Here is an 11,387-nt window from a genome sequence, read left to right on the forward strand (position 1 = left end):
GGTAAGGGAATATCCAGGGAATATGAGGAGTTAAGGATAGGAAAGGTCAAAGCAGTTCCCATAGTCTTTACCTAGCACACTCATCTTTTTTTTAAAAACAAAAAAATTTTTTAATTTTTTTCCTTTGGGTTTGTACAAGAAATTTACAGTGTGGAAAAATATACAAGTGAAAATGAGGCCATAAACCTGGGTGTGGGGAGGGGCCACTTGGTCACAAACACAAATAAACAAGACAATTTTGAGTTCTTCCTTTGGTCTGACTACAGCCCCCTCACCCCAGGAGAGAGGCTGCAGAGCTGGAGCCTGGGGATCAGACCCCAGTCCCAGCCCTGTCCCCCGACACGGGCAGGGTGGGGGCAGGCACATCTGAAGCAGCTGGCGCGGTCTGAGTCTCTCTGGCTTTGGGGTAGGGGAGAGGTTGGAAATGAGGGAGATGAGGGAGCCCCCTCCTCTTCCCAGCCCCCTGGCATCCGGGGAGTAATGTGGTTGGCAGACTGGCAATGGCAGTAAAAGTGGGGGTGAAATGGGTCAAGTGAGTAGGAGCCTCAGCGTGACAGTGAAACGGGGACCTTCAAGGAGTTTGATCTTGCCCATCCGGGTCACAGGGCAGCTCCAAGTCCTTGGCAGAGGCCCAGAGGCCTGGATCCCAGGGGACAAGCAGCTCTGGGGCTCTCAGACTTTGGGGACCTCAGCAGACCTGAGGCTCCTGCCCCCACTCCCCTGCAGTAGACCTCCCTCAGATCTGGGAGGCCAAGGGCCCTAGATTTCCGTGGCGGTGATCTCCTCCAGGCAGATGCAGGGGGAAGGCTCGGCCAGGCCCAGGTCAGCAAGCTCCCGGGCCTCCAGCTCCAGGCTGAGCTGCTGTAGCTCCTGCTCCAGCTGCCGGTTGCGCCGGTACATCTGGATGTAGTTGTGCTGCAGCTGCTTCTGGTAGCGGATCACCTGCTCCTTCTCCGCCTGCCAGGCCAGGCGCTCCCCCTCGAAGCTGTCCCGCTGCTCCTCACCCCGCCGCCGCTCTCGCTGCAGCTCTGCCCGCAGCCGCTCCACCTGGGCCCGCAGGCTGCCCCCGACCCCGGCGGCAGCCCGCTGCACCTTGGCCTCATCGCTCTCTGCCAGGAGGAAGGGATCAGCGGTGGCAGGGGGCACATGAGGTTCCCGGAGCCCGGCCGCCTCGGTGTCCAGCTGGCCGGCTTTCTCTCGGAGCCGCTCGGCCTCCTGGCGGTGCCGCTGCAGCTCCTGGGAACAGGCCTCCAGCTCCAGCTCCCGAGCCCGGGCCGCCTCCTGCAGGCCCCGCGCCCGGCCCTCGCTGACCCGTAGTGCAGCTCGGGCTTCTCGCAGCGCCACCCGCAGGGCCACCAGCTCGCTGCCCTTCTGCACCAGCTCTGCCTGGGATTCCTTCAGCTGCTGCTTCAGCAGGGAGATCTCACCTGACTTCTGGCACACCTAGGGGTAGGAAGGGATCAGGAAGGATGGTGAGAAGGGTTCTCCTAGAGGGTCAGGCCCTGAGACCACAAAGGGTGTTTGGGGAAAGGCTGTTTGATCATGATACCCGTGACGTGGATGGAGACACTGAGACAAGCCTAGTGACATGTCCAAGGTTATATGGCTGATAAGTGGCTGAAGCAAAATACAGACCCAAAGCAGGTGATTTTAAACCATCACAGAGTACCGCAGAGACCTGGGGACAGGCCAGTGGCAGGTTTTACAGGACTGGGAGCAACTGAGGGCAGTGCCCACATTTCCCCTGAGACACACCACCGCGTTTTGGTTCAAAGTGCAGACATTGCATCCACACAGCCTGGGTTCAAATCTCAGCTCTGCCACTGACTAGCTATAATGGTGGGCTCTAGCCTTTCTGGGCCCGGTTCCTCATCTCAAGAAATGGGGCTGTGAACAACAGCCACCACATAGGGCTGTTCTGAGGATCAAAGATCCACTCTAAGTAACAGCTAAAAAGTGCCTGGCGCCTAGCAGGCTCAACATTCTGACTCTTATTGGTCAGGGCGGGTGGAGGAGTTGGCAGTGAATGGGAATGCCACCGGCTCCATGAACACTTGACTCGACCAGTGAGGCAACCTCAAATGGTGGCACAAGGAGATCCTTGCCCAGAAAGGAAGGTCTGAGGAGGACCTTCATCTCACCAAGGTGGATGAGGATGAGGAGGACCTCTGGGAGTAGCAGGCTGAGGGTAGGGGAGGGCTGGACCCCTGTGCCCGGGGCTTATCCCAATTAGGCCCTGCTCCCTCTGCCCCTCCTGGCCTGGCCCACCTCCCACTTGGTCTCCTCGAGCCGAGGCCCAAGCTCCCGCTGCTCCCGCTCAAAGGTGGCACAGCGCCGCTCCAGCTGCTCCCGCTCCTGCAGCAGCTGCGCGAAGTCGTCCTGCAGCTGCCGCTTCTCCTGCTGCAGCTGGAACACCTGCAGCTGGAGCAGCTGTTGGGCCCGCTGTGCCCGCTGTGCCTGGGTGAAGCCGTCGTCCCGCAGTGCCTCACGCTCCCGAGGCCAGGGCCGCTGCCGCTCCTCGTACGCCTGGGGACAGAAGGTGGACCTGGGTGCCTCGAGCGAGGCTCCCTCCTCCCCGCCGCCCATGGCTCCCTGGTCACCGACTGCTCTGGCGGCCTATGGCTGGCCTCGGGGACGGGAGACTCCATTCAACCCTGAGGCTAATTACAGTAGGTCTAGTCACAACCACTGCTAGGATCCTAGAAACAACGTTAAGAGCAAGCACTTCTGTAGGAATTCCTAGGTGCCAGGCATCATTCTAAGCACTTCAAAGCCTTTGCCTTACTTAATCCTCATGAGAACCCTAGGAGGCCAGAAATCTCCCCATCTACAGCTGAGCAAAACGAGGCTCGGTACTGTGAGGTGTCTTGCTCCAGTCTGAAAGATGGTACACGGTGGTGCTGGCTCAGACCCCTCACCGCCCTGCAGGTGAAGCCAGACAGCCGGGCCGGGGTCTGCCCACCTGCCCCCCCACACCCCACAGCACACAGGGAGATGCTCCTTGGGCTCCCAGCTCCGGTGGATGTCCTGCCACGCCACCCCCGTCATCGCTGCTGACCACACCTGGCACACCGTCACCTCACTCTCGTCCAGACTGTCCCGCAGCTGCTGCAGCTCTGCCTCACGGTCGTGGAGCTTTCCTTCCAGGACACAGTGCAGCAGGGCCTCATCCGAAGGGGGGGGAGGGGGCGGAGGAGGGGGTGGGGAGCGCTCCCCACAGGAGCTGCTGTCAGGGGAGGCCCGGGCACCACTGCCCAAGAGCCCCCCAGCCATACGGCCTCCCAGGGAGCCTGTGCTCTTGCTGGAGGAAGATCGGCCACTGTCCGAGTGGGAGGGCCCAGTAGGGGCCCCTCGGGCTGGCCCGGGCAGTGCCCCCCGCCCAGGGCCATGGGAGGGCAGATGCCCGCCTGGGGAGTGGGTGGCTGGCTCTGCACCCCCGGTGCTGTAGGTGGGCAGGCTGGACAGTGAGTTTCGGCCGGAGTCAGACAGTGTCCCCGACGGGCAGCCGCTGGCCCAGCCACTCAGTGCCAGGGGTTTGTCAGCAGCCGAGGAGGAGGAGGAAGAAGAGGACGAGGCAGGGCCCCCAAACAGCTGTGTTAGGCTGCCCTGGCTCCCAGACAGTCCGGCGGCCCGAGGACCCAGGAAGCTAGGTAGGGATGGTGCCCCTCGAGGTTTGGGTAGCACTGGCTTGAAGGCTGTTGGGCGGATCAGGATTTTCTCCATGTTCTGAAATGAGGTGCCATGTGACACTGGGGATGAGCTGCCCAATCTTTCAAAGCCCTTATCATATTCCCTGCCCTCCCATCTGGGGTCCCCAATCCCCACACATTAATAATAATTGCTACCACTGGCTGAGGGCCTCCTGATGTCCTTTATATCAAGCTATTTAAAAGGTTTGTCTCTAATCATTACAACACCCATACGAGCAAAATATATGTCCATATTACAGATGAACAAATGGAGGCTCAGAAAAGTTAAAGGCCTCGTTCAGCCAGACACATAGCTGTTGCACAGTTAAAGGAATCTGAGCAGCTAACATTTATTGAGCACATGTTGTGCGACAGGCCCTAGGCTAAACACTGATATACGTTATGTGATGGAATGTGCACGAAATCATAGGAGAGCTGCCCTGGTGCCTCCATATTACAGACACAGAAACTCTGGCTCAGAAAGATTAAGTGACTTCCTTGAGGTCATGCAGCTAGAATGAGGCAGAGGTCAGATTAAAAGCCAGGTCTGGTGGTCTGGTGAATCTGGAGCTCAAATTCTCTCCTCTAAATCGGCCCCCAAATTCCAGCTTCTTCAGGGGGGTCCTGATTCCACCCAGGCCCCAAAGGAAGGGCTGGTCCTCACCTTCTCCAGCTTTCCAGAGACAGGGATGAGCTTGGGTGGGGGGCCGCGGAGATGGGCATTGCGTGCCCGCTGTTCTCGGGCATCCTCGATGTCACTGCTTGGACTGGGCGGGGACTCTGTCCGGAAGTCTTCATTGATGTAGGTGAAGCTGGTGCTGGGCACGGCCTTCCTCGGGGGCACAGCTGGGCACAGCGGCTCCTGTGCCTCATAGCCACCCCGCAGCAGGCCATCCTGCTGGCGGAAGAAGGTGGGCCCAGGGGGGCCATGGTGGCGGGGAGGAGCTGGCCCCCCAGGGCAGGGCCGGCCTGAGATGAGGCTGCTCACGCTGCCCATGGCTGGAGCTTGTGGGGCAGTGGTGGCCTCAGGAGCGGGCTCCAGTGGCACTGGCAGAGTCTGCACAATGGCCATGGTGACAGAGGCTCAGGCCTGGCCAAGGGCCTCCAGGGGAACCTGTGAGCAGGGTAATGGTGTCAGAGTTCCCTCCCTATACAAGTCCCGAGTCCCTCTCCTGAGCCCTTGTCCCTGGTCAAACAGCCTCCTGACATCAGTACAAGCCTTGATGTCCCTCAGGCTCCTCCCCCAAGCACTGGCAGGAAACTCCATTCTTCCTGGGATCCAGATCACTGCCCAACTCTGGTCTGGACAGGGCAAAAGACTGACCCTTCCGAGCAAGGACACCGAGGGGACGGGAGGCCTGGTGGTTATGCATGGCCCTTGGCAGCGGGGGCCCAGGCCCCAGCCCAAACTCACATCCCTCACAGAAGCCAGGACCCAAGTTTAGGAGGGAGATCTCTACCAGCTCCCAACACAGGTTCCTGGTCCCCTGGGACAGGTGGCCTCATTAGAGGGCAGCTGAGGCGACCTCAGGGACAGTCAGCAACTCAGACAGTAATTAGGGAATAAACAGCCAGTCCAGGCAGTGCCAAGCCTCCCGCACCTGGGCCTCAGTTTCTCCCAGACGGAGAGGCGGCAGGGTGGAGCTGGCCAAGCAAGAAACCCAGAGCTTTTAGGGAGCCCACAGGTGCCCTCTGGGGTCTCCTGCCTTCCAGAGGTGGATGCAGGCTCCTGCTTGCTTCCATGACAACTCCTAGCCTCACCACACCCAATCGGTCTGGCCTAAAGGAGCCTGCACAGGCCTGCTGCCAACCTCTGGTTCTGCAAAACCATCTGGCTTTAGACATTCTTCAGAGTAACCCTGAGGGGATGAAGATGGAAGCCCCACCGTCACCTCTGGCAGCTGCTTTCAGATCTCACTTCCCTGGAGCCCAGGGAAGAGGGCCCCACCTCCCTGGGCTCTGCTCCTTCCTGGAAGGGGACAGCGAGTCTCCACCCGGAACTCCCTCCCCCGGTGCGAAGACCAGGACTCAGGCATCTGCTGAAGTCATCATGCAGAGCCGGGGCCAAGAAGTGGACATAGAATCGTGTAGGAACGGGAGCTTGTGTTTGTACTTATTTGTGTGTGTGAGACTGCACAGGCGCATGGAAGTGAGGACTTTGTGTGTAAATGATTATGTATGAAAACATCAGGGATGAGTATGTGTGAGTATATGTGTGTTGCTACAGTTGTATCAGTATTCCTATTTTTCCTATATGTGCATTAATATGTAATAAAAGAGTATGTGTGTGCATCGAGATCCCTCAGGAAATATGTAAACACAATAATTGCATCGTAATGTGTGAATGTGTGGTGTATGAGCGCAACTGAGAGTATCTTTGGATAGATGTGCTCAAATAGACATAGGTCTATATGTAAACTCACGTATCTCTTACATGAGCATAGGAACAAGGAAGTGAGTGTGCACAAGTGTATACAGAGGAGTGTGTGTGAACAGAGCATGTGTGAGAGTGGGTGGGAGCCTGGGTGGCAAGCAGGGCCAAATGGGTGAGCAGGAGCCTGGTTCTTGTCACTTACTGGAGTGCGGGGAAAGGAGAGACACATTATCTGACTCCTTTGCCTGTCCCTCTTTACTCTCACTTGGATTCCACCAGGCCCACCCTCCACCTCCCCACTCAAGTCAAAGGACCCTGAAACCAGGAAGGCGTCCAGACTGAGGGTTGAGGAGCTGGGGGGGTGGGAGCTGGGGGTGAACAGAGCCCACCCACCAAATGCCAGCCTTGAGCTAAGCAGATGGCACATCCCCTCTGCTGCCCTCTTCCACACCACTCCAGGGCATGGAGAAAGCTGGGGGGAAGGGGCTTCCTGGGGGCAGTGGAGGCTGGCACCTCTGCATTTGCCCACTTCAGTGAGCACCAAGAAAGTGAGAAGTAAGGGGAGGAGACAGACACTCAGAGAAAGACAGGGACCCAAAAGACCAGAGACAAAGACTCAGAGAGGCCCTGGGGTCAGGCAGACAAGGAGGCAGGCTGACCCAGGGAGCCTGGGTCCCTGAATCCCACGGAGCCAGGGGCCCCTAAACCCACAAGAGATATAAATACTGGGCCCTGAGCGCCAGACACACAGGGAGCCAGAGCCAGGCCTCTGGAAAGGCAGGCCCAGCCAGCCAGGCTCCAAGAGCGGGAGCCTGAGAGAGAAGGAGGGGCAAGTGGAGGCTCCATTTTGAGAAATGCGCCGTGGCTCTGGGAAAGGGAACCCCTGGCCCTCCCCAGCACTCCCCGAGTGATCACGGGGCCCAGCACGCACACACACTCCCCCTTGGTGGGCCCGGGGCAGCTGAGCGCCGGGTGCTGCTGGGGCCCGGGCAGGTCTGGCCAAGCTGAACTCCCACAGGCCTGTTTCGGGGGTGAAGAGTTGGGGAAAGTCTCCCCCCACCAAACTCCAAGGACCAGCCAGGCGGGATCAGGTCCGGGATGACGAGTTCCCATTCCCCGACAGGAAGCCGGGACCCCCAACCCACCCTCCCGGGCCTCCCCCGCCTTTCCCCGCTTCCACTGCGTGGGGGCGGCTGCCGGCCTCCGCCTCCCCACCGGCCCTCCGCCGCGCAGAAGTTGGGGGCGCCCCCGGTCGCCTCCCAGCCCTGGCCCCCCCTCACCTCCGCCGCGCCGCTCCATGCTCGGCCCGGGCCGCCCCCAGCGCTCCACAGGCGCGCCGCCCGGCTCCAGCCCGCGCGGCCACTCGGAGGCGCCCGGCCCGGCCCGGCCCCGCCTCCGCGGCGCCCCCGGCCCGACCGGCCCCCGGCGGCCCGAGTGGGCGGCGCAGCGCGGGGGAGGGGTCCGAGGGGCGTCCCCGCCCCGGGCGCGGACACGCGCAGCACCCCGCGTCACGCGAGGCCGGCCGGGCTCACGCGGGGCCGCGCCGCGGGCCTCGGGACCCCCCCAAGCCCGGTGGGCTCGGGACTCGGCGGCGGCGGCGGGTCACCCTCTACCCCTACCCGGGCCCCGGGGCCAGCGGCAGCTGGTCATTGTTCCAGCACAAAGGGCCAGGCGCCACGGCGGCCGCCCTTCCCCCTCCGCTCCTCCGGTCGAAGCCTCCCCCGCAAGACACACTCCGGCTTCGGAGTCCCGAGCGGGGTGCGGAGGGTCAGCCCCCCAACCCTCCCGGGCCGCCGGGGCCCTGCTCCCCAGGGCCGGTCGCGGACCCCGGCTCGGGCCGTGCCTGCCCCACCCCCAGCGGTGGAGGGAGGCAGATTCGGATTTGCGGCGGCGGCGCCACCTGGCGGCGCGTTCGGAGGATACACCGCCACCCCACCAACTTTGGGGGCCCCTACCGGACTGCCCAGCACTGTACCCTACCCCCCGCGAGCCCAGGCCTGCCTCGCGCGCGGCCGTCTGCTCCCCAACCTTCCCTGAGAATCATTTGCTAAGAGAGGTCACTGCTGGGAGAGAGGCAGCCCCTGGCCCCCTGGCAATCACTGGGGTGAGGCGGTCCAAGCCTACAGTCAGAACCTACACCAGTCCCACAGCTGACAACATCCCTCGGTCTTCTCAGGGTCACAGATAGTCTCACCCTCTCGCAAACAACACAATCTTCATAACACCCACACGACTTTTCCCACATTCGGTCCCACGCAGCCACAATCACAGTCTCCTCCATCACGTGATTCCAGGTTCCTTCCTTCCATAATCTTTCAGGCCAACTCACACACAGACACACTGGGTGTCACACACCTGTGCACAATCTTTCACAAGGACTCAAAGTCCTTCCTACCGAGTCACAATCTTAAATGGGCTTCCTCTCCTAAACATCTTTAACACACTGGTGGTCTCATTCAGTCAGACAACTTACACATACCCATTGTGTTTCACGAGCATTTTTTACCACAAAGACTTTTTTCCCCCCTGAGGGGTCTCTGGTCAGGTCAGCTGATGCCCACACCCCCGGCCAAGGACAGCCTCCCACCCCCTACTTGCATCCCCACCCCCAAGGCCAAGGCCTGCCAGGGCTCCTCTGCCCCAGGAAGGAGCATCCCCCCCTTCCAGGCCACAGCCCTGGCCAGCTCTCAGCTCTATTTTTAGCTCTATGGAAAGGGTTGTTTTTCTTTCTTTTTCCCTGGAAAGGGAGGCTTAGCCCAACCACCCTCAGGCTCACCCCAGACCCTGAGCCACATAAGAATAGACTGAGCCCCCCTCCCCAGTAGAGACCCCCTCCTCTGGCCTTGCCCTGATCCCAGCCTCTTGGGGCACCAGGAGCCTCCTCCCCTTTCTGGCAGCCAGCCCGGAAGCTCAGGCAGCAGCTGGGCTCAGCATGTGTGTAGGGGTGGAGGGTGGGGCAGAGAGGGAGGCCGAGGGCCGCTGCCCACTCCCTCATTCCCTGGGGGAGGGGGCTCATCCTCCCTTCTAGGGGAGGGGGATAGGCCCACTCCCGTACTTCGGGGACATTTACCTTTATGCATTCTCTGGGAAAGGAGGACTCCCACTCTCGCACGAGTGGGTTTTCGGCTCCTACAGTTGAAGGGAGGAGCTCCCAGTTCTGCAAGGAGGGGTGGTGGTAGGAAAGGGACCCACCGGCTCTCAGGCAGCTGCTCCCCAGACTGGAGGTATGGGGCCGGAGCTGCCGTATACAGCCACCCGAAATAGCGCCCTCCTCCGATACCTTCCGGGATGAGGGCCCCACGAACGTGTTCGTTAGGGTGAAGGAAGGCAAGGAGCCCAGGTAACCCCACCGAGCCCGAGAGTCTCCAGGCCTGCGCTACCCGGACTCCAGGGGGCGTTGTGCTCCCATTTCTGGGGGAAGGCTTAACATTTCTTGAGGCGGAGAATGGAATACAGCCCGACAGGAGACCTCGGAGACTCGCCCAGGGTTGGGGAGGGAGGTCCTCGCCCTGATGCGGGGGTGAGGGAAGCACAGCCCACTCGTCTGCGAAGCGATCACGTGCTCGGCGCCTGTTTACGTCTTAGTCTTCACCTGTGGGCGGCCAGGAAGCAGGAACCTCCGGAGGTGTCCCACCCGGCCCGCCCCCGTCGACGGTCACCGGGCAGCCCTTTTCTCCCACCCCTGCCAAGTACGGGACAGCAGAGCACCCTGTCAGCTGGGGGTCCGTGCGGGCCAGTGGCGCCGCTCCAGGGACTGCAAGGGTAACCCACTGGGCGCGTCCTCTCCTGAGTGCACGTGTGTCCTATGTGCGTGGGTCTCGGCGCGCGCGCGTGTGCACCCACTGGCGTGAGTTTCCGTGTCGGTTCCCTGTTCAGGCTCCTCGCCTGCGGGCCCCCCGACCCCAGTGTGGGACCCTCTCCTCACTCCACTCCCTAGCTTCCCCAGACCGGGAAAGTTCGCTCCGGACCCGGCATGTGCGGGAGGCCGGAGTGCCGACACCTCCGCGGCCCCACCACTCACCCAGGCCACCTGCGCCGCCGCCGCCGCTGCCGCTCCCGCCCAGCTCCTGCTCGAGCGCCGGCACCTCTCCGCCGCAGATCTGCCGGCTCCCAGCCAGCTCCGGGCTCCGGACTCCCGGCGCCCGCCGGGCCCGGCCTGGTGGAACGGGGCGGGGCGGGGCGGCCGAGGCCGCGCCCCCGACCCAGGGAGGGGAGTGGTCTGCCCAGCACCCCCTCTACGGCGGACCCGGTACCCAGCCCAGCAGTAGCTCGGCGGCGGCCGGAGGTTGCCCCTCTGGCCTCCGACTTCACAGCTTTCTGGATTTGGTTTTCGACCTGGGGAAAGGGGCGAACAGCACGTGACCGGGAGCTAAACTACCTGGCCGCCCTAACCAAGTTGACGATAGGACTTTACTGCCACCTGCCCTACCCTGTAAGGAGCCAAACCCGGTCGGCTCTCAGCTCATTCCTCAGGAACAAGGAAAACCCCTAGGAAGCAGACAAAGAAGGCTCGGGTTTCACTAAAACAGACCCCGCCCCACCCTCTGGTCGGAATTGCCCTAGCAGAACCAGCCCCTTCCCCCCTCCCCGCAGTAGGTGCCTACCCAGGTGAGCATACTTGCCAGTTCTGGCCCCGCACAGAGCATGGCCAGGCTTCCCTTACACTCATAAAATTCCACCCACAGGAACAAACAGGAAGTTGCCCTGTATTGCAGGAAGGCACCTAGGGCTCCATCTGTGGCACCCGAGGCAGCCTGTGGGAAGGCACAGACTGTCATCTACAGGTATCTGAGCCTTACTTGCAGCACGAGTATCTGCACAGGAAGAGTCCAGTGAATTTAATCTCTTCTCCAACTCACCTGCAGTAAAGAAGCGACTGGAAAGCTGAAAAAATGACACTAAATCTGAAGACAAGGCTGAAGATCCAGCTGGACCCAGCTGGGCCAGGCCCTTCCTAAACTCTCAGGGTGATTCTAAATATCTGATTGGATAAAGAGCCCGGGTAATTTGCCTCAATCCACTCTGGTTGGGTACAGAGACAGTGGCTACCGGGGACCTTATTCAGGACCCAGGGATCCCCTACTGCTTTCTAGGCTCCAGGGACTTCTGAACATACTTTTGGCTAATCTTGATGTGAGTTTAAGACAGGTGTGCAATGGAATGTGTGTGTTCGGGGTGGGGTTGGGGGAGTGTTAATTTCCCCTCTCCCATCATTCTGATTTGTGCTTTGTGTGTGTGTGTGTATGGGGGGGGTGTCTGCTAGGAGGGTGGGGCAAGACAGGCAAGTGCGTATCTATCCTTCTCTCCCCAATTCACAGAGACCT

The 11,387-nt window shown here is 60.9% G+C and overlaps 2 protein-coding genes across 5 annotated transcripts; one reads left to right on the forward strand and one right to left on the reverse strand.

Moving 5' to 3' along the window:
- Positions 1-85: 85 nt before the first annotated feature.
- On the reverse strand, positions 86-10,420 carry LZTS2 (leucine zipper tumor suppressor 2). 4 transcript variants are annotated; one of them, XM_041744121.1, is made up of 6 exons: positions 10,085-10,420; positions 9,134-9,655; positions 4,354-4,803; positions 3,064-3,726; positions 2,269-2,526; positions 86-1,443 (listed from the first exon to the last, which is right to left on the reverse strand). In XM_041744121.1, the coding sequence occupies exons 3-6, from the start codon at positions 4,759-4,761 to the stop codon at positions 760-762; spliced, it is 2,013 nt and encodes a 670-aa protein (XP_041600055.1). In that variant the 5' UTR covers positions 4,762-4,803; positions 9,134-9,655; positions 10,085-10,420; the 3' UTR covers positions 86-759. The 4 variants fall into 4 exon arrangements, with proteins under 4 accessions (XP_041600055.1, XP_041600054.1, XP_041600056.1 ...); XM_041744120.1 differs by lacking the exon at positions 9,134-9,655 and having other exon boundaries at positions 10,085-10,419; XM_041744122.1 differs by lacking the exons at positions 9,134-9,655; positions 10,085-10,420 and adding an exon at positions 7,344-7,479 and having other exon boundaries at positions 3,079-3,726.
- LOC121476843 (basic proline-rich protein-like) lies at positions 7,162-10,425 on the forward strand. Its single transcript, XM_041730964.1, has 3 exons — positions 7,162-8,034; positions 9,649-9,825; positions 9,940-10,425. Exons 1-3 carry the CDS (start codon positions 7,162-7,164, stop codon positions 10,423-10,425), a joined length of 1,536 nt encoding a protein of 511 aa, XP_041586898.1.
- Positions 10,426-11,387: the final 962 nt, after the last annotated feature.

This window comes from Vulpes lagopus, chromosome 2 (assembly GCF_018345385.1).
Source record: "Vulpes lagopus strain Blue_001 chromosome 2, ASM1834538v1, whole genome shotgun sequence".
Taxonomy (NCBI): Eukaryota; Metazoa; Chordata; class Mammalia; order Carnivora; family Canidae; genus Vulpes; species Vulpes lagopus.

What these genes read in the sequence shown, in the direction of transcription:
- LOC121476843 (XM_041730964.1), top strand. Translation starts at nt 7,162, where the DNA reads ATGACGAGTTCCCATTCCCCGACAGGAAGCCGGGACCCCCAACCCACC. An exon ending in CTACCGGACTGCCCAGCACT is followed by an intron (nt 8,035 to 9,648) that starts GTACCCTACCCC and finishes TTTACGTCTTAG; the next exon opens with TCTTCACCTGTGGGCGGCCA. An exon ending in CCGCTCCAGGGACTGCAAGG is followed by an intron (nt 9,826 to 9,939) that starts GTAACCCACTGG and finishes TTCCCTGTTCAG; the next exon opens with GCTCCTCGCCTGCGGGCCCC.
- LZTS2 (XM_041744121.1), bottom strand. Translation starts at nt 4,761, where the DNA reads ATGGCCATTGTGCAGACTCTGCCAGTGCCACTGGAGCCCGCTCCTGAG. An exon ending in TCTCTGGAAAGCTGGAGAAG is followed by an intron (nt 3,727 to 4,353) that starts GTGAGGACCAGC and finishes ACCTCATTTCAG; the next exon opens with AACATGGAGAAAATCCTGAT. An exon ending in TCGAGGAGACCAAGTGGGAG is followed by an intron (nt 1,444 to 2,268) that starts GTGGGCCAGGCC and finishes TCCTACCCCTAG; the next exon opens with GTGTGCCAGAAGTCAGGTGA.